The sequence below is a fragment of the Ictalurus punctatus genome, chromosome 15 (assembly GCF_001660625.3).
Source record: "Ictalurus punctatus breed USDA103 chromosome 15, Coco_2.0, whole genome shotgun sequence".
Lineage (NCBI taxonomy): Eukaryota > Metazoa > Chordata > Actinopteri > Siluriformes > Ictaluridae > Ictalurus > Ictalurus punctatus.
The window spans coordinates 12,272,430-12,295,382 of record NC_030430.2 but is presented as its reverse complement, the minus strand read 5'-3'; the positions used below and the strand labels follow the sequence as shown (position 1 = coordinate 12,295,382).

General features: G+C 38.8%; 1 protein-coding gene across 1 annotated transcript in view; it reads left to right on the top strand.

Moving 5' to 3' along the window:
• Nucleotides 1–16,685: 16,685 nt before the first annotated feature.
• xkr7b (XK, Kell blood group complex subunit-related family, member 7b) overlaps nt 16,686–22,953 on the top strand; it is an 83,899-nt gene continuing 77,631 nt past the window's right edge. The window contains exon 1 of the mRNA XM_017486463.3: nt 16,686–17,384. Coding sequence (XP_017341952.3) covers nt 16,933–17,384 — 452 coding nt within the window. The 5' untranslated portion in view covers nt 16,686–16,932. The remainder of the gene's footprint in view (nt 17,385–22,953) is intronic.

Here is a 22,953-nt window from a genome sequence, read left to right as displayed (position 1 = left end):
CCCGCACCAAATTCAAGCCCTTGATGCTCACCTACAAGACCTTGTCTGGAACAGCACCCTCCTACCTCAACTCTCTCCTGAAGGCTTACGTTCCCTCATGCAATCTGCGATCAACGAATGACTGACGCTTAGGAGTACCTACTCAGCATGGCTCAAGGTCCCTCTCAAGAACCTTCAAACTAACTGTTCCTCAGTGGTGGAATGAACTTCCAACCTCAATGTGGACCGCAGAATCTGTCACCATCTTCAAGAATCAGCTAAAGACCCACCTCTTCTGTGAACTCCTATACAACCCATAATAATAATAATAATAATAATAATAATAATAATAATAATAAACTTACTCTGGCACTTACACCTCTACTCTGCACACTTTGCTTCTTCTGGAACTCAATTAATGGATCTTCTATTGTAGCACTACTTGTATTGTTCTCTGCTTGATATCGCTTGGTTTGTATTTTCTCATTTGTAAGCCACTTTGGATAAAAACTATCTGTTAAATGAATAAATGTAAATGTAATATAAAATTTCAAACCAAAATTTTAAATATTAACTTCTCAAACCAGCACTTTTGATAAGGTAGGACTGCTAAATTTGAGTGTCAGAGAGGCAGTTTGGGTTGGATACAAGTGCAGGTTTATTGATAACAGGCAAACAATCCAAAAAGACAGATCAGAATATTTAGTCAAAACACAGGCACAGGTCAGGCAATTTGCAAACAGTGATAAATGGGGAACAAACAGAAATCATAGTAATAAGCAAAACAGAATCTAAAGCATAATAGCAAATGAGAGACCAAGGGCTTGGTATCATCACTAGCATAATCTAGGAGAAAAATTTCGCAAAACTGAGTGAATAAATTATAAACGAGAAATACAGGAAAAATAGAAAAATATAACTTACTCATGATTCAGGTGGTGAAGATTCTCGTCTGTGGTTTATATTTATTCATGTGTGTGTATGAGAAAGAGAGAGTGTGTGTGTATGTTGTGTCTACTTGCCCTCCCTTGACTGTACGAGTGTGTGTGTGTGTGTTTTTAGCACTCCTCAGCTCGTACACTTCTTTCGACTTTTTGACTAACACCCCATAAAGATCTTTAAAGTGTTTTACCAATTTATCCACCTCTGACTAAAACCGCTTCTGTATGTCTAGGTGCCGGTGCCCGTCGTCAGTCCCTTCTCTCTCCGTTACTGGACCTGGATCTGGATCTGGACCTCCCTTATGTTTATTTTATGACATTTTTTATCCACAACAGCAGAGAGCCAGCCCCGGAAGAAAGAGCAAGAGATAGAACAGCGCTCGTCTCCGGCTCCTCTTCCAGATCAATATGAGATCCTCAGGACCTGAGCCACCTGGCTGTCTCGGCAGTGGGGCTGCCTGATTGTAAGGTGTTCACAATGCACAGTCAGACCTCTCGAGGGCCACCCTGGCATGCTCCATCCCTAGACACTTCACACAGAAAGTGTGTCCGTCTGTCCCGTGATGAAATGGGAGCAAGGAGTAACACACATCCTGAATTGTCTTTCACTCACACTTTTCTCTTTTTTTTTTAAAGGAACAGAAAAGTAAAGAGATTTTTCTTTCTTTTTTGAAAAGATAGAAAGAAAATGAAGAGTCTTTTTGCGAGCATTACATAAATGACGGGCATGCAGTCACGCTAAAGATAATAAGGCTGCTGGCGTGGTTCACATGTACCATTTTTATATCACACGACGCACTTAATTGCCACCTCACCTGATCACAGCTGGCCTATAAATAGGCATGATGTTACACATGCTTCAGATGCTGGTCACGCGCGAGGACGCTTCCCATGATGTGGAGCTCAAGCAACGTTGAGTTCCCTTTGAAAGAGAGCAACACCATATATTGCATTTCTGATTAAAGCATTCAGTTTTCAGAGCTCTTTCAAGCCTTATTATTGTTTTTATTATTATCTTGGCTTGACAAAACCAAAATACTGTTCTAGTTTATTATTATTATTATTATTATTATTATTATTATTATTATTATTATTATTATTAATTACAGATTTCCCATTGACTTGCATTAAAAATTTCCTATTATTATAACTCCTTGAGCTTTCAAGTTACTATACTTCCACCAAACAGCATAGTCCTTCAGGTTGTTCAGACTGGTAATGCTCTATTTTTCGTTATCTAACTCCCGGTTTTCCCGTAGTGGACGATCAAAAATCCCAAAATGTCCCATTCACTTACATTGGTGAAACATTCAGAGCCTGGCTTAGAATGTTCAAAATTTCAAACGCCAACTGTCAAAACTCACACACACCTGTGTGCACACGGCCTGAAGCACCTCTTCTCTCCCTCTCACTCTGTCAATGTACCTGTAACAGAGACTCTCACTTCATCTCTCTCTCTGTCTCTCTCTCTTGCTCTTTCTCTGTCTATCTATCTATCTATCTATCTATCTATCTATTCAACTTTATCTATCTGTCTATCTATCAGATGCTATTATTTAAAGGACCTTACATGTGAGGCAAAATTCCTTGCATTTAATGTGACATCACACTGTATAATCTTGGCCATTTTGAGGATAGAATAGGGGCCTGACTAGGGTCTGATTAAATCTCCACCTGCAAGACTGTTTGTGTGCATGTACATCTGTGTGAGTGTGATTACACACACTTCCTATCCTCTTGTTTTTCGAGTTGCTTCCTTTTTCGCACACAATAATTACGGTGTTTCATACTTTAAAAAACTTAATGGCAGAGTCCCTGTGTGTTTAGGTGGGTGGTTAATGTATCAAGCTATTGCTATCTCTTCTAAGATTTAGATATTAATCTTAAACTCAGACTTCAGAAAATATTAAGAAACACTGTCATCCTCCTAGTAGCACAAATTTTCACAAACACATGAATCTTGCGACCTCTTCTGTGGTCTCTTGTGCTCTCATTCATGTTGGTATACAAGAATGGGAAATTTCTCGTCTTGATGCAGGAATACACAATGTATGGGATGCCAGTCCATCACAGGGCACCATGCACACACACATTTATACACTCATTCACATCTAGAAGCAAAGTAACATGGCCAACACACATACTGGCATGTTTTTGGGAGGTGGGAGGAAACTTGAGAGGCCAGAGGAAAACCGGAGATAAACACAGGGAAAAATTGCAAAACTTCATACAGATCTCAGGATTCAACAGGTTGTCAGCAACACTATGGAAAATACCAATGATTTTTATTTTTGATCTGAAACCAAGTGCTTTGGCAATTCTTTAGAATGAATTAATCTGTTTGCTTAATTCTATTTAAAGTATTAAAATTAACAACATTATATTTTAACTTATATCAATATATATGCCTTTTGTTCTGAAATTCTATCAATGAATTCTATCTAATTCATGCCATTGTATAATTTTCTCCTCCTCTTCTGATCCCATCTGCGAGAACTTAACATATTTTTGGCCGATATTTCATATTTCAATTATTTTGCAGCTCAGTATTTTTAAGCATTTTTATGATACAGCCATCTTTATGATCCAGCCATCTTTATTGCACAGTTGTCTGTGATTATGAAACTAACAAAGCATTCTCTTAACCCCTTGGTCTAAGTCTAACCTCCTCTAAAGCAGATAAATCTTCTCCACCTCTCCCATGCATTCTTGTTTTTTCATTTTTGCTTGTTCCCTCAAGAAGTTATTTCCCAGACTCATCACTTGTATGTATGTAAGCAAAACCTTTTTATGAGCACCGATAAAGATATTTTTCTACATTTCAGCTTTAAGCACATTCAACAAGATGGGGATTTTTTTTTTTTTATCTCTCTGTTATTTGTTAACAATTTATCTTTCATTCAATTACACTAGCATAACAAAGATGTTATTAATTTTAGCGAAAAACATCTGTGGCACAAATAATCAATTTTGATGTAGTCAGTGGTGGAGAGAGTACAAAACACAGTGACTTGAGTAAAAGTATGGTGAAGCACAGGTGTTCGCACTCAGTACTCCGGCGAACTCAAGCACGGGCATGGCTGGGAAGCATAGTTCTCGTCCGCCATGTTCGTAGGCGGCACTGCATTCTGAGAACTGCAGCTGCGAGTTCGCCGCGATGTAACAAAGTTCTGCTACTCTAGTAAATAAATAAAAAACTCAAGTAAGTGTAAATATGTCATCTGGTGAAAAACTACTTGAGTAATTACTTTACAAATTACTTTTTTATATGTGAACAATTGACACAACTAATTTAAACATTTTCTATATGTGAGGAATGCATTTTCGAACAATTATGTTAACTAACTAAGTGAGCTATGCTGAAGTGAACACCACCACCATTATCAACAGGACATAAAGAAAGGTAAAATTAGCCTGTTAGCTAACTTATTTAAATACTGGTGGGGTTACAGTAGATTGATAAGTTTGTTAGCTAGCTAGCTCATGGTAATTCACACATCTAGCAAAGATGACCCTTACACATTATCCTGAGTGTTACCTACAGGTTGTAGCAGCAGTATATATTAGATATATTTAATATAACAGGTAATCACAACTGAACATCACAGTGACATCTTAAGTTTAATACAGAGCAATCAAATATTAAATCATCAGAAGATCTATCTAGCTAGTTTAGCTTATTCAGCTAGCTACTGGTTTATCTTTAAATGTTAACGCAGGCGTTAAATGTTGAGCTGTGAATAGGCGATATCACCAGGGGCTTTGGTTCACATAATTTGCAAATCATTATCATGCTGTTTCTTTTGAAGCATTTAAAACCAAAAACTGATGATACCTGATAAATTGGGCAAAGCATGCTTGCCTGTCTCCACTGTCTTAGACATTCATTGCTGCTGCTGACACAGCATTTAGTACATGAAGTATAGACTTACAGTAGGAAATTGAATTTGAAATGGAATTACTTCAAATTTGCACATATTGACTTTTAATAGCTTTACAGTCTCCCAGGGTTAAATGCATTATGTTTTACTCTGTAATGGGCCTCAAAAATAAATGTATCAAAAGTTGAATCTTTAATTTATTTAAAAATGCAAGCAAACGTAACATGATTGAATTATATTTTAAAAAGTACTGTTACAGTGAACCATGTATTCAAGTAGTGTAGCAAGAGTACATGCAATTTATTAATGTACACCTTGTTAATTAGCAAGGGAAGTGAGGTAGTATGAAAATTACCTTATAGCCAAATATCTAATTAATATTCTTGCTAGCTGACTATAGACTTCTGTGGTGCTAAAATTTTAATTATTAACATGTATTATGTATTATTAACGTGTACCTCTATCTGCATACGACATTACAGCTCCTCTTAATATAGGACAAATCATGAAATAATAAGCCATTTTTATAAAGTTAATAAATGTACAATATGAGTGAGTTGCCATGAAACAGTTTGAAAAGGTGCTGTGAGAATGAGATCATGGAGTTCTGTGAAAATTGTGCATGGGTGTGTTTTACTGGTCAGTGTAATCTTCCATAACTTGGAAAGAAAACCTTGACCATCATAACCGTGCATACAACTCAGACGTCAACAAAACCCTCTAGAGCTGTCTGCACTATTCTTTGAGGCCAGAGGGGGTTGTGTGTGTACGTGTGTGTTTGGGGGGGGGGGGGGGGGGGGGGTCAGGAGCATTATTCAGGTTCCTGATTTGGTCCTAAGAGGCAGTTATGAACTGCAGGAAAACAGGAAGCCGCTGAGCTCATGGTGATGCAGAGCAATAAGTTTGGAAAGAGAGTGGGAGAAAACTAGGGAAGGGTCACACAAGCACATATGCAAACCGTTATTTATTTGTTAGGTTATTGAATTAAAAGACAAACAAAGTTTAATATAATATAGAAGAGAATGTAATACAATCGACTGTGAGAAGCTCTGGATCTTGACCACAGAGGAGGACAAAAATGCATGCATAAGAGTACAAATCTCTCTATCTGCTGCTATACATCTGGTAAATATGGAATGAATGAAGGAAACATGATCAGTATTGTGAAATATGGAGCTACTTAGGGACAAGTCATATAAATACTGGACAGCGATGAATATGATAAAGAGATATGGGTAAAAAAATATGGTATACTAGAATAAATGGAAAAACACAAACATGAAAACCAAATGAATATATACTATAGATCAGGCTTCATGCTCTTGGCTGCCGATTGCAGTGATAATCATGGTGCTTCCCCATGGAATATACTGCATTGGCGACAACAATGGATCTGACTAAAACCAAAACCACTTCCTTATCTCTTTCTCACCCTATTTTACAGCATTCCATTTGCTGAAGGAAAAGCTGTGGTGTGCTGGAATGGCTCAAAATTCTAAAACCATGGCTACTGAGCCAAATGCCTGGAATTACACGCTTCATTGATATAACAGAGAAAAACTACACAGATGACAGATAGTACCTCGACATGTCAGTACATTTATTCAGAATAAATTACAAGCATGGGCTGTGACTGGAGCTGACGGTATTGAATTTGGTTTCCACCAATTGACCAAAAACAAGTACAGTATCTGACAAAAGTGAGTACACCCCTCATATTTTTGTAAATATTTGATTATATCTTTTCATGTGACAACACTGAAGAAATGACACTTTGCTACAATGTAAAGTAGTGAGTGTACAGCTTGTATAACAGTGTAAATTTGCTGTCCCCTCAAAATAACTCAACACACAGCCATTAATGTCTAAACCGCTGGCAACAAAAGTGAGTACACACCTAAGTGAAAATGTCCAAATTGGGCCCAAAGTGTCAATATTTTGGGTGGCCACCATTATTTTCCAGCACTGCCTTAACCCTCTTGGGCATGGAGTTGACCAGAGCTTCACAGGTTGCCACTGGAGTCCTCTTCCACTCCTCCATGACGACATCACGGATCCGGTGGAGGTTAGAGACCTTGTGCTCCTCCACCTTCTGTTTGAGGATGCCCCACAGATGCTCAATAGGGTTTAGGTCTGGAGACATGCTTGGCCAGTCCATCACCTTCACCCTCAGCTTCTTTAGCAAGGCAGTAGTCATCTTGGAGGTGTGTTTGGGGTCATTATCATGCTGGAATACATGCTGGGATCATGCTCTGCTTCAGTATGTCACAGTACATGTTGGCATTCATGGTTCCCTCAATGAACTGTAGCTCCCCAGTGCCGGCAGCACTCATGCAGCCCCAGACCATGACACTCCCACCACCATGCTTGACTGTAGGCAAGACACACTTGTCTTTGTACTCCTCACCTGGTTGCCACCACACACACTTGACACCATCTGAACCAACTAAGTTTTTCTTGGTCTCATCAGACCACAGGACATGGTTCCAGTAATCCATGTCCTTAGTCTGCTTGTCTGCAGCAAACTGTTTGCAGGCTTTCTTGTGCATCATCTTTAGAAGAGGCTTCCTTCTGGGATGACAGTCATGCAGACCAATTTGATGCAGTGTGCGGCATATGATCTGAGCACTGACAGGCTGACCACCCACTCCTTCAACCTCTGAAGCAATGCTGGCAGCACTCATACGTCTATTTCCCAAAGACAACCTCTGGACATGACGCTGAGCATGTGCACTCAACTTCTTTGGTCTACCATGGCAAGGCCTGTTCTGAGTGGAACTTGTCCTGTTAAACTGCTGTATGGTCTTGGCCACCGTGCTGCAGCTCAGTGTCAGGGTCTTGGCAATCTTCTTATATCCTAGGCCATCTTTATGTAGAGCAACAATTCTTTTTTTCAGATCCTCAGAGAGTTCTTTGCCATGAGGTGCCATGTTGAACTTCCGGTGACCAGTATGAGGGACTGTGAGAGCGATGACACCAAATTTAACACACCTGCTCCCCATTCACACCTGAAACCTTGTAACACATGACACCGGGGAAGGAAAATGGCTAATTGTGTCCAATTTGGACATTTTCATTTAGGGGTGTACTCACTTTTGTTGTCAGCGGATTAGACAGTAATGGCTGTGTGTTGAGTTATTTTGAGAGGACAGCAAATTTACACTGTTATACAAGCTGTACTTTACACTGTAGCAAAGTGTCATTTCTTCAGTGTTGTCACGTTAAAAGCTATAATCTAATATTTACAAAAATGTGAGGGGTTTACTTACTTTTGTGAGATACTGTATAAGAACAGAGAGAGTGACAACTAAACACTTAAATACAAAGGTCAGAGCAACTGCTAGTAAGGGATAAAGAATTTCAGTCTGACAAAGCTATCACAGAAGATTAACATGCAATAGAGTGCCAAATAATACATGTAACCTAATGCAATTTTTTATTACAGTACTAATGATTAATTCAGGATACTGGGCAATAACGGTGGATGTCACTGATTTCTGCTTGCATTTTAAAGGAGATGGACCATCTCCAAGGAAACTTAGGACCATCAAGGCCAAATGCTGGACAACAGCTAGTTTGAGGTTGTTTAGAAGCAAGGACAAGGGGGGGATGAGAGGGTGCTGACTTAATGTGTTTTATTTAAAACTACTGCTTCCTGCATTGTGGGGAAATGTGCTGGTTTAGCAGGTGTTTTGGGTTTTCAGTCGTCCCCCCCGTCCCGTCCCGTCCCCCACCCCCCACCAAAAAGAAAAAAAAACACACACGCATACTCCTATTCACATGTGTTGAATGGTCAGTACACACAAACACACACGGCACACAAGCACACACGCACGCACACACACACACGCACACACACACACACACACACACACACACACACACACACACACACACACACACACACACATCCATGCCTGTATAAACAAATTCTTGCAGTCCTTTCCTGAGGCCTCAGTTGGGGGAGGCATTATTGACAGGATGCTCCCAGCAACAAAGTTTGGGAAATCACACACACACAATCACATATACATGCATGTATGCATATACCCAAACGAACCCCCAAACAATAGCTGTTTGGCTTCCATCACCTCTAGGAGCTAGAATTCATATGTGCCTAATGTTTGCTTATACCTTTGCTGTTGTGGTTTTGGCTCTAAAATATTGATGCATTGTTTCAGACTGCACTCTTACACCTGCTTGGTGCATTATATTTCAACTTGAAAGGTGTGTCGGCACCAAATGCCAATAGAAACCGTCCATATTTTAAATGTATACATGGCTCTTTTCTCAGCATCACATAACTGTGCAAAAGGTGAAATTCATGGCCAGAAAAGACCTCTGTAGTACAGTGGGAACTCAGTGGTTAAGACATTGGAGAAGTCAAATTCCAGCACCACCAACCTGCCACTGCTGGGCCTTTGAGCAAGGCCCTTAACCCTCAACTGCTCACTTGTATAAATGAGATATATGTAAGATGCTTTGGATAAGCATATCTGCCAAATGCCATAAATGTAAATTTGTAGGTAAAATAAATAAAATGGTAAAAATAAAAGTATCACAAATAAACATCATGTGAGGGTAGCCTACTTGTTTTGTTTTTTAATTGTTTTTAAAGTTGAAAATAAGTGAACACAGAATTTCTTCTTATTTTGATGAACTATTAGAACCATTATTCTTAACAAGTCTCTTTTAGGTAACCTACTAGTACTAACATAGTAGATCTCAAACCATATAAATTAATACATCCACTGCCCTTGTAGGTTGTGTCATGTAATGTCATCTTATGGCAATATTTGTAAACAAAGATATACAATGTAACATAAACTTAAATGAGTGAAGGCAATGTGGCTCTCACCTGGGAATTTCTTAAGGCTTTCACACCACAATTGGGTTACATTAACAAAGTCAAATTCTCAACAAAAATGCACATATGAATATACATATTTTCAAAATGTGAGGTGCACAGTGATGCACGGTGACCACACCTCCAGGCTTCCTACTTTGAGCATGAGTGGAGTTTCCTATGTTCTTCCTGCATTTGTGTGTGTTTTCTCCATGTTCTCCAGTCCTCTCCCACCTCTCAAAAACATGCCAGTAGGTATACTGGCTATGCTAAATTGCTCATAGATGTGAAGGTGTGTGTGCATGATGCCCTGCGATGAACTGGTGTCCCATTCTTGCTTTGTGCCTAGTGATCCTGACCATGATAAAGCGATTATAGAAAATCAATGAATGAATGAATGAATGAATGAATGATGTGAATGAGAGTCAGTAAAAAGGTTCCATTAGTGATCAGAAAGTTGTAAGTTTAAATCCCAAAACTACCAGGAAGTTTCATCAGCTGTGTGTGTGTGTGTGTGTTTGGATTTCAGTCTTTCACTATTGTAGTCATTTCAAGTAAAAAAAGAAATAAAATAAAAACAAAAATCACCTACCAAATGAAATTGTAATTAAATAAAAATGTAATTTAATGCTCTCAGCAGTATGAAGGATGTCAGACTTCATTCAGTGGCTTTGAACAGCAGTGACTGGTGATTAAAGCTTAATAATCTGAGCAATGTCATTGTGTCTGGTTCTCTTGTGCTTTTTCATTTTAATCTTTGATCTCTATATTGTTCCCCCACCGCTTTCTTCTCTCATATTCCCTCTTCCCTCACTGCAAGTCAGCCTGTGTCAGCTGCCCATAATCACTCCATCTCTTACCTCTTTGCCACTTCTCTTTGTCTCCCTCTTTTGTGTTGTGTTGTGTTGCATTTGGTGCTCTGCTGGTCAGGCAGCTGATAAGAGCTCTTGACCTTGGCAGATGGTGACGACTCCTGGAGAGAGCTAATCATAGCACTTCCTCCTGAGAGATAAAGAGAGAACGAGAGAACGAGAGGGAGTGCACACACTCATGTTGACCACTCTGGGGCAGCACTGCAGCACATTTGAGGGGCCGCTCACAAAGTGTGTGTTTGTGTGTGTGTGTGAGTGTGTGTGTGTTTGTGTGTGTGTGTGTGTGTGTGTGATTTAAGTGGAGACACAATAGAGTCACAAGAGTGATTAACACCTACTAGTGTGGCACTTATGCACTCCAGTCCTATCTAATCCACACGATTCAGTTCTGAGGTAAGGTAATGTTTAGGCTGGTGCTTCATGAGCGCTCTCTCTTTCTCTTTCTCTCTCTCTCTCTTTCTCACACACACACACACACACAGACACACACACACACACACACACACACACACACACACACACACACACACGAATACACAGACTTTTGTACGTGAGGTAATGTCTGGTCAGTTGTTTTTATAGAGACACATCTTTCATGTCTTCCTTTTTATATTTCTTTTACTCGATTTCTTCTGTATCTTTTCTCCATCTCCATGTCACTCCCCCTTCTGCTCCACTGCTTTGATGAGATTTTGTGGTGTGTGAAACACTGCAGCAGTCACTCAGTGCTCACTGTGTGTGTGTGTGTGTGTGTGACATTAGTGTGCAGGTTTCTGCGCAGATATGTGTCTTTAAAAACCATATGAATGACATAGATTTGTGTGTGCTCACTTACTGTCCCACTGTATCTATACACTTACTGTCTACTTTATTAGGAACACCTATACACCTGCTCATTCATGCATTTAACCAATCAGCCACTCATGTGGCAGCAGCACTATTCATAAAATCATGCAAATACACCTGTATGTCAGGATAGTGGAAGATTAGAAAAAAACATTGTGACTCTGTGCCTACTGTGGTCTCAAATTCCTGGACTTGGCTGACAGGAGTGGAACCCGATGTGGTCTTCTGCTGTTGTATTGTAACTCAGCATCCACAAAGGTTCGACATGGTTGCAAAGAGTGGTTATTTAAGTTACCAAAACCTTAATTTCAGTTCTTGTTATTTTGAAACATAATGATTGCTAGCCTAAATATTGTTTGCAATCTCAGTCTCGATGCACTCTTGTATGCTCTTGAAAGCAGAAATGCAGAGGTGGTGACATTGCTAACAAGAAAATCTAAGCAGACAGAAAGAAAAAAAATTACCACAAAAACCCTAGTGTATGTTGGTGGATGGCAAGACTCCGTGAGAACACAAATGATTATGTATGGGTGAAACTGATTTAACTGCAATCTGCAGGAATGTGCATGAACTTACACGTTCATTTGCACACTCATTCTTCTTCAGTGACCACTTTATCCTGTCATTGTCACAGTGGATCCAGAACCAGAAAATGTATTTCATTTACCACGTCTTTCCCCTTCAAATCTATTTACCAAGCAAATTTTATTCACAAGAAAAGATAAAAGTAAAAATCAAACATTGTAAACGTTATAGCTACACTACATCATCCAGAGTGTCCCTCGCCTCATACCCTGAGTCCCCTGGGATAGGCTCAAGGCTCCCCACAACCCTGTGTAGGATAAGTGGTACAGAAAATGGATGGATGTATGGGCTGTTGCTAACGTTGAGATGTTGACACCTTTATAAATGGTACACGCCTACAAAACAACTTTGTATAATGTTAAGTAACACTTAAATGGTAAATTAAATTTAGTGAAAGTGTGCAGAATTCATTTGAAACTACCTAGGTAGAACATTAGCTAACTTGCTCAGTTAATCCATATTTAACATTGCACACACGTGAGCATCTTGGGACAATAACAATAAAGGTATTTTCAATAGCAAATTATGACCCTGGGTGCTCATCTACATGGGCATAGACTCAGACAGGCAAGCCCTGCTCACACACATGCACACATTAATACTTTAAGTTCAAACACTTCTTGTAGGGCAGCAGAGAATTGATAAAGACTGCCTAAAGCCACATTAGTCTTCACTCCACCCCTCTGCCCTAATCCTCCTCTTCTTCTCCTCAGAGAAAAGGATTTTTCTTTTAATTAAACAAGGCAGACAGGAAAGCAGGGACAGCTTCCACTCTGTGCCTAAAGAATAGTGCTGCCTCCAGCTTTTCTGTCTTGTCTTCTCAGTGAGGGAGAAGAGGAGGCACAATCTTAATCTAGAGAATGAATGAGAAAATAACATCAATAAAAAGAAACATCAATAAAAACAGCTCAGTTCGCTGAGAGAGCTAGGAATGGTAGAGAGGCGCGTGTGTGTGTGTGTGTGTGTGTGTGTGTGTGTGTGTGTGTGTGTGTGTGTGCATGCCAAGAGATCCTTTTCATTAAGATATGGAAAGCTGGTAAATTGCTGACAGGGGTGTCCATGCCTTCCTGAAGTTAATATACTTCGTTTGATAAAAACTTCTCCCTTGTTCCACTAATAGACCATTAAATTCATCAGCGAGGCCTTCCCACACTCCTGCCTCTTCCAGCACCTCTCTTCTATTTCTGTCTCCTGCAGCTTTGTCATTTCTTTCTCTTTCTCTATTCCACTGCATGAACCTGATCTGTTCTGAACTCAAATCTGTCTTTTGAAACCACTCTCTTATTTAACTCTCTTTTCTTTGCTTGCTATACATATATATTTAAGTTCTGTACACCAGTTAAGTTAATGTGAGCACTAGAAGTGCTCTCAATTTGCTATTCAAAATTCTCAAATTAATAACAATGTCCCCAAGTTTTGGTTAATGTGTGCTCTCCTCTAAAGGTGCCCACATTATTTTGTCTAATGGAGAAGCTGACAAAGCAGTGATCAGCAGTGGCTTGGCCAAAGCTTACGTGTAGCTCATAAGTCTCAGTTATGGATAGATTCTTTAATTAAAGTATACCTATTCACTGGAATGCATTACGGAGACATTCTGAGAGTACTTGCCAGCAAATAATAAAACAGTTCAGCAGCTATCAATGTTAGTTAGGCAATACTGGCTGAATGCTAACTCCTCTATTATTAGCTTATCAAGATAATATAAATAAAAGTAAAGACCTATATAAATGTAGAGTGAAGCAGAACTTATGTCATTCAACACATCTGGAGCTAACGATTTTCTAAATAATGTTTTAACAATACTCAAAATATCTAATGGAATTTTTTAAATTCTAGCTATAGTTACCAAAGTGCTCCATACTACAGGAGACTACAGTACACTACAGGAGAGCACAAATTTACAATATATGGGCACAATCTTAGTATTTCATGGGCTTGAAAAACATATTAAAAGCCATATTAAACTCAATCATTTAATACAAAAAAATGCTTGCCTTTCCAAGTCTCCGTAAACACTATGAATAAATTCAAGCACTCTAAAAAAGTGATTATGTCTTCATGTAGATTTTACATATTGATATAATGTCCGTGTTAATAAAATAAAGTTTACGGAAAAATTAAGTTTGTGAGCTGGAATTGGAAGTATATTAGTTTTCTTGCGTGTGTGGGGGGGTTGATGTAACTGACCAGACTTAGGAGGGGAGCGAACATCTATGTGCAGAGGCACTTTATTACAAAATCCAGGTAAACAACACTGAAAACACAGAAAATCCGGTATTCAAAACAGTGAGGGTTGAAAACAGGTTGAGGCCTAATTGAAGAAAATGGATGAAGAACAGGGGGGAAATGAGGCCATGGTTTGCTAACAACCCAATATATGTGATTAAGGGGTAATTCAGTGGATGGCATTTGCTTTTTGTGCAGGTTTATGGTGGATCAGTAAGTCACGCAAGAAACATTTAGTAGGATTTACGTGTGCTGGATATTAAAAAGCTTACCCAGCAACTGTTTTGCCAGTTTACTGAGTAAGCTACTACCCTAATAGACTTAATGGAAACAAGGATCATTAGGCCTATTTCACATTTCTCAAGCATGTAGGGTAGGCAGATACGGAGACTGAGATTTGGATTTAAATATCAGAGATATTTACGGTGATTTATTATTGTTATTATTATTATTATTATTACAAAGAAGAAAAAGATACATAAGTAGAAGAACATGTCTCTAAAGTTTCAAGTTACAGATTTTTTTTAATTAAAAAGGAAAATATGCAATAAATAAAAGTCCAATAAATAAATTTTAACACAGATGCATTTAAACCAGTATTATATTGAATGTGATTTTAAATTTGCAGCAGGTTCAGTAGATTTGCCTATAAATATACCTGGAGTATTGTGCGTCTTTTTCCCCGATTTAATAAGCTCACACCTTTGCAAGAAATGTGATATGACCTTGCAGTTCATTACAGATAGGCAAGTCAAGGCTGTCTCATAATCAATAACACATTCCAGATGTTCAAGATGTACAGTGCCATCATTTTCCAGAGGAAAACACACAGAAATAGATCAGAAGTGTATAGCTGCTCTGCTTTTATTCTACATATAGCTACTTATTGTAAAACTAGCCCAATGTAATTGGGTGAATAGAACCTTTTTTGTATAAGGCACTAATTTATGCATGAATATCTGTTTATTTTGTTTGACAACACAATTACTTCAAAGATTTATTTGATTCATAATTGTGTCATAGTCTGGGAAAACCATCAGATGCTGTGGTTCTGTTCTGAAAAACAGCCAAAATTGTCTGGTTTTGATTAAAGTTGGGTTTTTCTGCCAGTGCTATACTTTGACATCTCTACTTTAAGAAAACATAAATATATTTTTACCAAACTGTTTTATTTGCGCTAGTTTCTAACCTTGCCTTGCTATCTACCTACAAATATCATATTGGAAAAGGAGCCAGCTTAACAAGCACAGTGATAAGTCTGAATAAATATGTCTAAAACCTTGCTAGTTAAGTATGCTTTTCTCACACAGTGAATGTCAAGTATTGATTATGTTGTTAGATAGTTATGTGCCATAGTGAAAGGGACATACAGTATATGCCTAATCATGTTTTTTTTTTTATTTGTTTTTTTTTTTTTTTTGCCTTGAAACATAATTCTTCACAATTTTGCAATTTAAAAAAACAAACATATTTTTCCATAAGTGGGTGGGTGAGTGGGGTGTTTAATTCCCTGTCGACTCTGGATAATTAAGATAATTGCAACTGGATTTCTGCTGGATGTGTGCGATTTCTGAATAGCATGTCAGTCATTATCCTAAAAATAAAAACTGTTTTAAAAAAATGGTAGAATTTTCATAGTCATATACCTCATTTTTAAATCTATTTATTACATATTATATAGAATGCAGATGAAATCAATAAATATCAATTGGTGGTGTCTTTCAGAGGAATTTGGAATCTTTAAATGCAATCTTTTTTTCACTTTTGGAGGGTAAGTAGATTTTCAAATGCTATAATTGTGATTGAGATACAGTATGTGCAAATTAGCCACCGATTTCAGTTTAGCCTGCAACTCTTTTTTTTACTAGATAATGTCCAAATTTTACCATGTGAAGGGTTTTCCCAGGCTGCCACGCAAATAAATCATTATTAACACACCAGACCTTTAATTAATATTCTTGGGAATAAAACAAAACAAAACAAAACAAAAAAAACAAAAAAAAAAAACCAGTGAGTTAAAATATCTACAAATAAACAGTTACCACAAGGATGGCAATTTTATATTCGAAATTAATCAAATAATTTTAATCATTTGTTGGCTCCCTATTTACTGTAGTGTTTCTGTGCATGTTATCTCTGTGTCTCTGTGCGATTCTTCCTGGTTCTCAGGTTTCCTCCAACCTCCCAAAACATGCAGACAGGTGGATTGGCTACCCTATATTACACTAGATATGTGTCTCCTGTGATGGATTGCCATCCCATGGATGGTGTGTGCCAGAGTTCCTGGTATAGACTCTGGATCCACAATGACCCTGACCACAATAAAGCGTTTACTAAAGATGATGAAGATGATGTTGCGCTATCCCTAATGCTCTTTAGTGCTATTACCTAATAATATAATATTTGTAACGCCATTTCATTGCCAATACAGAACATAGTCATGACAATGAAGTGTAAAAAGAAAGAAAGAAAGAAAGAAAGAAAGAAGACATTCAACTGGATAGCCAAGTTCCATTAAATCCAAAATATCCCAAAAGGAAATTGCTATTGGATAATTTCAGGATGCTCTCTCTCTCTCTCTCTCTCTCTCTCTCTCTCTCTCTCTCTCTCTCTCTGTGTGTGTGTGTGTGTGTGTGTGTGTGTGTGTGTGTGTGTCTCACCACCCATCATGCGCTCACACACACGCACACACCAGCCTTCTCTCGTCTCCACTTCTCCCTTCTCCTTACCCCCTCTTTCTCTTCGCACAAACAAACATGGCCGCCAAATCGGACGGAGCCGCCGCATCCGCCGTAATCTCGGCTCCCGCGTGCGCGCGCGATAAGGAGCCCGAGGCGCGTTGTGTTCTCGTGGGACCGGAAGAGCGCCAGGACCGCTCCCGGCGGCACGCGCTGCTTGACTGCTGCTGGGTGCTTTGCGCGCTGCTCGTCTTCTTCTGCGATGGCGCCACGGACGTGTGGCTCTCGGCCGACTACTACGCGCGCCGCGACTACTGGTGGTTCGCTCTCACGCTGCTTTTCGCCGCGCTGCCATCCGCCGTAGTGCAGGTGCTCAGCTTCCGTTGGTTCGTCTACGACTACACGGTGGAGACGGAAGAGAATGCGGCGGTAACGGCGCGCTCGCGGAGCCGGACGCTCAGGTGCTGCCGAGCATGCATGTGGACCTTCCAGTCCCTCGTGCACGTCCTGCAGCTGGGCCAGATGTGGAGGTAAGGGCTCGCGTGTCGAAATACGCGGAAGTCTTGAGCATCAATAACGTCGCATCAGCAGCATCACCCAAGGCGGCGTCCGCAATCGCGCTATTACATAGTATGAAGTATAGCCTAGTATTTTGACATACTTCTGAGTGCACTACTTTGAGTTCTTTTTAAGCAGTAACATGAGACTGTAAGGATAACTCGGAGTCAAGTCGATAACTAGACTGAGCAGCATTTGATTTCTCAGTCATACAAACCACTTTGAAAAGGCTTTGCTCTTTTGAAAATGTCACAAGCCATCTGTACTGGATATAAATCAATGATGTTAATAAATGATGTAATCCAAGCGTATGTTTATAACTTGTTAACATATACACTCAGTATCGTACACAGGAGAAATCCACAGAGCGGGAACATGGCTGACAGCACAGCTAAGAGCATCATTTTAGTTATTAGTCAGTGTGGGAAGTAATTACAGACCTACTCAGCTGCAATGCTGAGCTCAAGGCATTTCTGCTGTCAAATCATGCCTGCATAACAAAACATGTTGAATGTTCTACACTGTTGAATGCCTGTCATTTTAAAATGAATTAACACCTAGAGTGGTGAATGAACACTTACAGAATTTACCCTCTGAATGTAAGTCAGTACTGTAGCTATCCAGTCTACACTATAAGTGCTCAATCAGTACTACTGATGCTATTTCAGCACTATCGATTTTACTGTGCAGATTTGAATAAATAACAATGTCTTAACTAAATCCTTGCCAAATTACACACAGTCTATTTCACCTGTACACGTTGTTCCACATTCAAGTTCACATTGTGTCCTTGTTGTAGTTCTTGTGCTTCCTCCGTAATACTTAGAAGACAGATGGAAGCAGTGAGCAGTTTTCTCCAGCCTGGGTTGGCTCTGTGTGTGCTGTTTGGTTAGGCAATACTGCCAGCCTAGATGTGGTGCCAAGGGACAGAGACAAAGACCCATGTGCCACATACAGGCGGGTATTAGATTATGCTGAAATGGATATTATCTACACAAGCTCGACAGCTAAGGACTCGAATCTTCCAAAGGGGAGAAATACAAAGTGACTTAATGACTGTACAGATTTGGCATGGTCAATTCTGAAGTAATAAATCAGGTTTTAATTGTAATCCAATCCGCATACACACACATGGGGACTAAATATGATGCCTTCCCAATCCCAGACAATACTTTACTAATGTGCAAAAAATGCAAAGCGTAAATAGCGTGACAAGTGTAAAATGACAGCAATGTACATAACTCCTGTAAGCTATGTGGAGGTATAGTCCATTGCTACATTCTACGTGACAACAAACACACCTTCTCATTAACTGATGAATTGAGCCATGGAAAATCATTAAATATCAAACTGTACTGGTCTCTCTTTTGTCCATTTTGCATTTGTATACCCATCCTGCTAAATAATAAATTACAAACTCTAGCAAGGCTCACTCTGAGAAAGCAGACACAGCTCTCCAACCCCTCCACTGATTTTCTGTCATATCACTGGGTCATTATTTGCTAAGTATGGGAAGCCTGAACTCATGTGTCTAAAGTGGCTTCTGGGTCAGCTTTCTCCTGGGGAAATTGTTAGTTCCTGCTCGCCCCACTGTGTGTCTTTGTCCCGTAATCTACCTTTCTGTAGTGTGAAAATTTCCTCCTGTGATCCAGTTTGGAGGAAGTATAAACTGCTGGAGGAAATCAACCTTGCTGGTGTGACATGTGCTGACTGTTTGTGTGAGCATATATAATTGCCATTCCTTCAGTCAGTCTGTGTGCATGAAAGAGAATACTACACTACATGTTGTACTTTGGGAAAAAAATTTAATCTTTAGGTTCATTTCAGGAAATTCTGAGGATGTACATGTGTCTCAGAGCAGAGAGAGAGAGAGAGAGAGAGAGAGAGAGAGAAAGAGAGAGAGAGGGGAAGTATGGAGAGGAAGAAAGAACAAAATAAAGTAAAATGTAAAGAAGATAAATAAGAAAGATAGAGAGAGAAGAATGAAATTGTCCTTTGGTCTTTAAGACATGTTAATTTCTCTAAAATGACATTTTATACAATTAAAGGCATTAATAAGTATGAACTGAATTGATATGGTCTTAGATTTTAGACTTTTTTTACACTGTGCCAGCAACAAAACAACAGATGATCATTTACTTTCTGTCTAATTTTGTAACCTGAAGCCATGACTCATGCCTCAAGTGAAGAATGATTTCAAGCTTGCTAATTTGCAGCTATTTATGTAACTTAATTTGTATGAATGATTAAGGATAATGTTAGGGTTAGTGGCAGGATTTTGGAGCATAGAAGCTGACAAAAGTTTTTAAATATGAATTTCATATATTTTAATTATATGCATGACATATATTAAATAAAAAAAATGTTCTGTGGTGTATCTAATATATTTACTTGTTTTTTTCTTTGTTTTGAACTTGCTAGGAGTAAGATCTGCCTTTAAAAAAACATATTCAGAATTACAGGTTATGGTTTTAAGATTTAGAAAAAATCAGAACCTTAAACACAAATCTACAACATTCTCATCTCATGTAATGTAATAAAAATTAGGCAAAACCTCAAGCGTCTGGGATTCTAAGGGAAAATTATGCTTTTATTTAATGTGACATATATAATTCAAATTAGAAAGAAATTCATATTCAAATACTTTTGTCAGCTTCTAAGCTCCATACCAGGTTAACATTTGTACATACTCCTATCGCTTTACTGGCATGGTTCAACCACATCACCCTTGCAGGTTTGAATTTGTCCTAATATGTCATGAGATTGCAATAGTAGCACTCACTGCACATGTGCAGTACACAGGACAACCCTGGAGCAACATCAGCAACTTAGCAGTGTGAACATGGGGTTATTTAGTGTTTGATGTCTGGTCACACACATGCTGGCTAAAACAGATTTACTTGTACAAAGCAGGAGACTGTATTACACTGAATACAACTTCAGCTACATGCCTGCTGTTGTGTTAGCACACAGTGAGACATGCTCATATGGGAAATGTAAATTCATCCACTAGTTAACCCCCCAATACTCTCACTAATTAGACCCTTAAATTCACAGGAACCATCGGCATGTCCAGTCACACATCTCTCACGCTTTTGGCAACATACATTTCCTCTTAGTTTCAGTATACTGATACTGAGCAAATTATTGTGGCCACAATAATATGCTTTAAATGAATGTAAGCTGGGAATTTAAGTAGTTAAAACCTGAGTCGCCCGTAGTGTATGAATGGGTGTGTGAGTGTGTCTGTGATTGTGCCCTGTGATGGACTGGCACCCTGTCCAGGGTGTACCCTGCCTTGTGCCCAATGCTCCCTGGGATAGGCTCCAGGTTCCCCGTGACCCTGAAGAAGGAGTAAGCGGTAGAAGATGGATGGATGGATGGATGGATGGAAAACCTGGGTCTGCCATCAACCCTGATGCTTACTACAGATTATGATAAATTTACTTTTGAAAGAGAATAAATAGACAATTTTCTTTGATGCAAGGTATTTTGAAGTGGTTCACATTTTGCATATCACTGCAAATGAGGTCTTAAATGATATATAAAGTAGTACTGGAAAAAGTCTGGAGTATTAAATTAACCTTAAGCATACCTGCAGTCACCCAGCACAGGGAGGGAAAGGATGGAGACAGAGCCAAACAGAAGAGTCAAGAGAGTTATTCATGCTGAGCTGCAACCATAAAATCATCTCTAGATAAAACTCATCTGCAGTGTTGTTGAACACCATGCTGTAGCTGAAGTCTGACTGAGCAGAGCTGGACTTCATCCCACTCAAAGGGGATCTCGCAGGCTGTATTAGTGCTCGACTAGGAGAGCTAATTCAATCCTGTGCATGTGTATGACAGAGAGTGGGAGAGATTTACTGGTAGTTTGGTTTTTAATTATTAACGGGGATGGAGAGGACATATGAGCCTCAGTGATTCTCTGAGAGATGATATATCATATCATATCATCCTTCTCCTAAATGAAATACTTTCTCTTACTTCACAATATTGGTACAGAATCCTAAAGAATAATGAATTACACTGTAGGTGTGTGTTGTCATGCATGCATGATAGGGTCTTACACTGTATCAGACTGGAACATGAAAGGAAATTGTGCTCTCAGAGTGTGGAACACCTAGACTGGTTATTTCACCATGTGCACTTTCTATTGTGTACACTGTATTTAAAAATAAATCATTTTAAGAAACATGTCCTTTTACATAATACTTTTAATTGTATGCACTGGAATACAAAAAGTACCACTTTTTTTTTACTTAGTGGCTGCAATAGTTACTATAGACAGGTAGTGCCTTAATTGTGCTGAGTCTTTGTTTGTAATTTATTCAAGTTATTGTAGGTTATTCTATTTTATCATGCTTTATTAGCATGACAAATAGGGGCACTCATGGGTTAAACATACCAAACCCTGGGTTATAAAGGATGTCAAGATAAAAGGAAAATCATATCTTTATTGGGTAAATCTGCAAACAAGAAAAGACAGAATAATGAGATATTATAACTGGAAGAGAAATAAGTTTTAGTACATACATGTATGCTTTTACTATGTTCTGAAATGTGCACCAGTCTTTTTAAGCTTTATAGCGCTGTGATTATGGTTCAGATGAGCAAAATGGTCAAATAGAGCTCATCACTGGAATAGAAGATTGCTGGGGGTCTTGTCTTTAGTAAAAAATGGATTTTCACTGCACATTTCACTTTTCTCACATTATATGTAGTGTAAGCTTGAAGTCACTGACGCGATGGAGGTAACTATGAGTACACCAAGGTCTTTACAGGGGCTTAGCTTAGTATGTGACTGACAATCACAAATCTTTCTCTCACTCTCTCTTTCTTAATAATGAATAGTATTTTTCAAGGTAATTGTTATTTTGGACTGGCTGAAAGGTGAAATAACCAATCACAACTAAGCTGAGTGGGACCGAATCAGAACAAATTCACTGCATGAAGTCAGTGGGAGTTTTATGAATAGATAAGAATGTTAACATGAAATTAGGAGCCAGTGAATTAGCTAAATAAGGTAGCAGATTGGACTTGAAAAGGCATGAACATGTAAAATGTGATTATATTCTGGTATAAAATTATATTATCTAGAGATGTGTTTGGCATAGAGTATACATAAATGCACCGACAGCAACTACCATTGCACAAAGCTCAATAAGTAATTTGATTAGTAATTATGTTCTTTTATTTTTCTTGCTGTTATGAAGCAGATTCATCTGTTTTGTATAACAGTTTCCTGCTCTGTTCTTCTGATGTAGGAGAAGCACCAGTAGAGAAACATGAAGTAACTGGCACAAAACCCATTATTATCTACTGTATTGATTGCATAGTATTTATGTATATGTAATGTAATTCAAAGCTCAACAGGTACTATAACTGTAGTCAGAGCAGTTTATGTAAGAATGAAATGATTATATAATGGAGAGCTATTGAATAAGTACACATTCAGCATTGTGATATATTAACAATGACATTTATGCAGCGTGAACCTCGCTAAAATGTTGATCCTGTTTATAGCTCTGACTGAAACTGC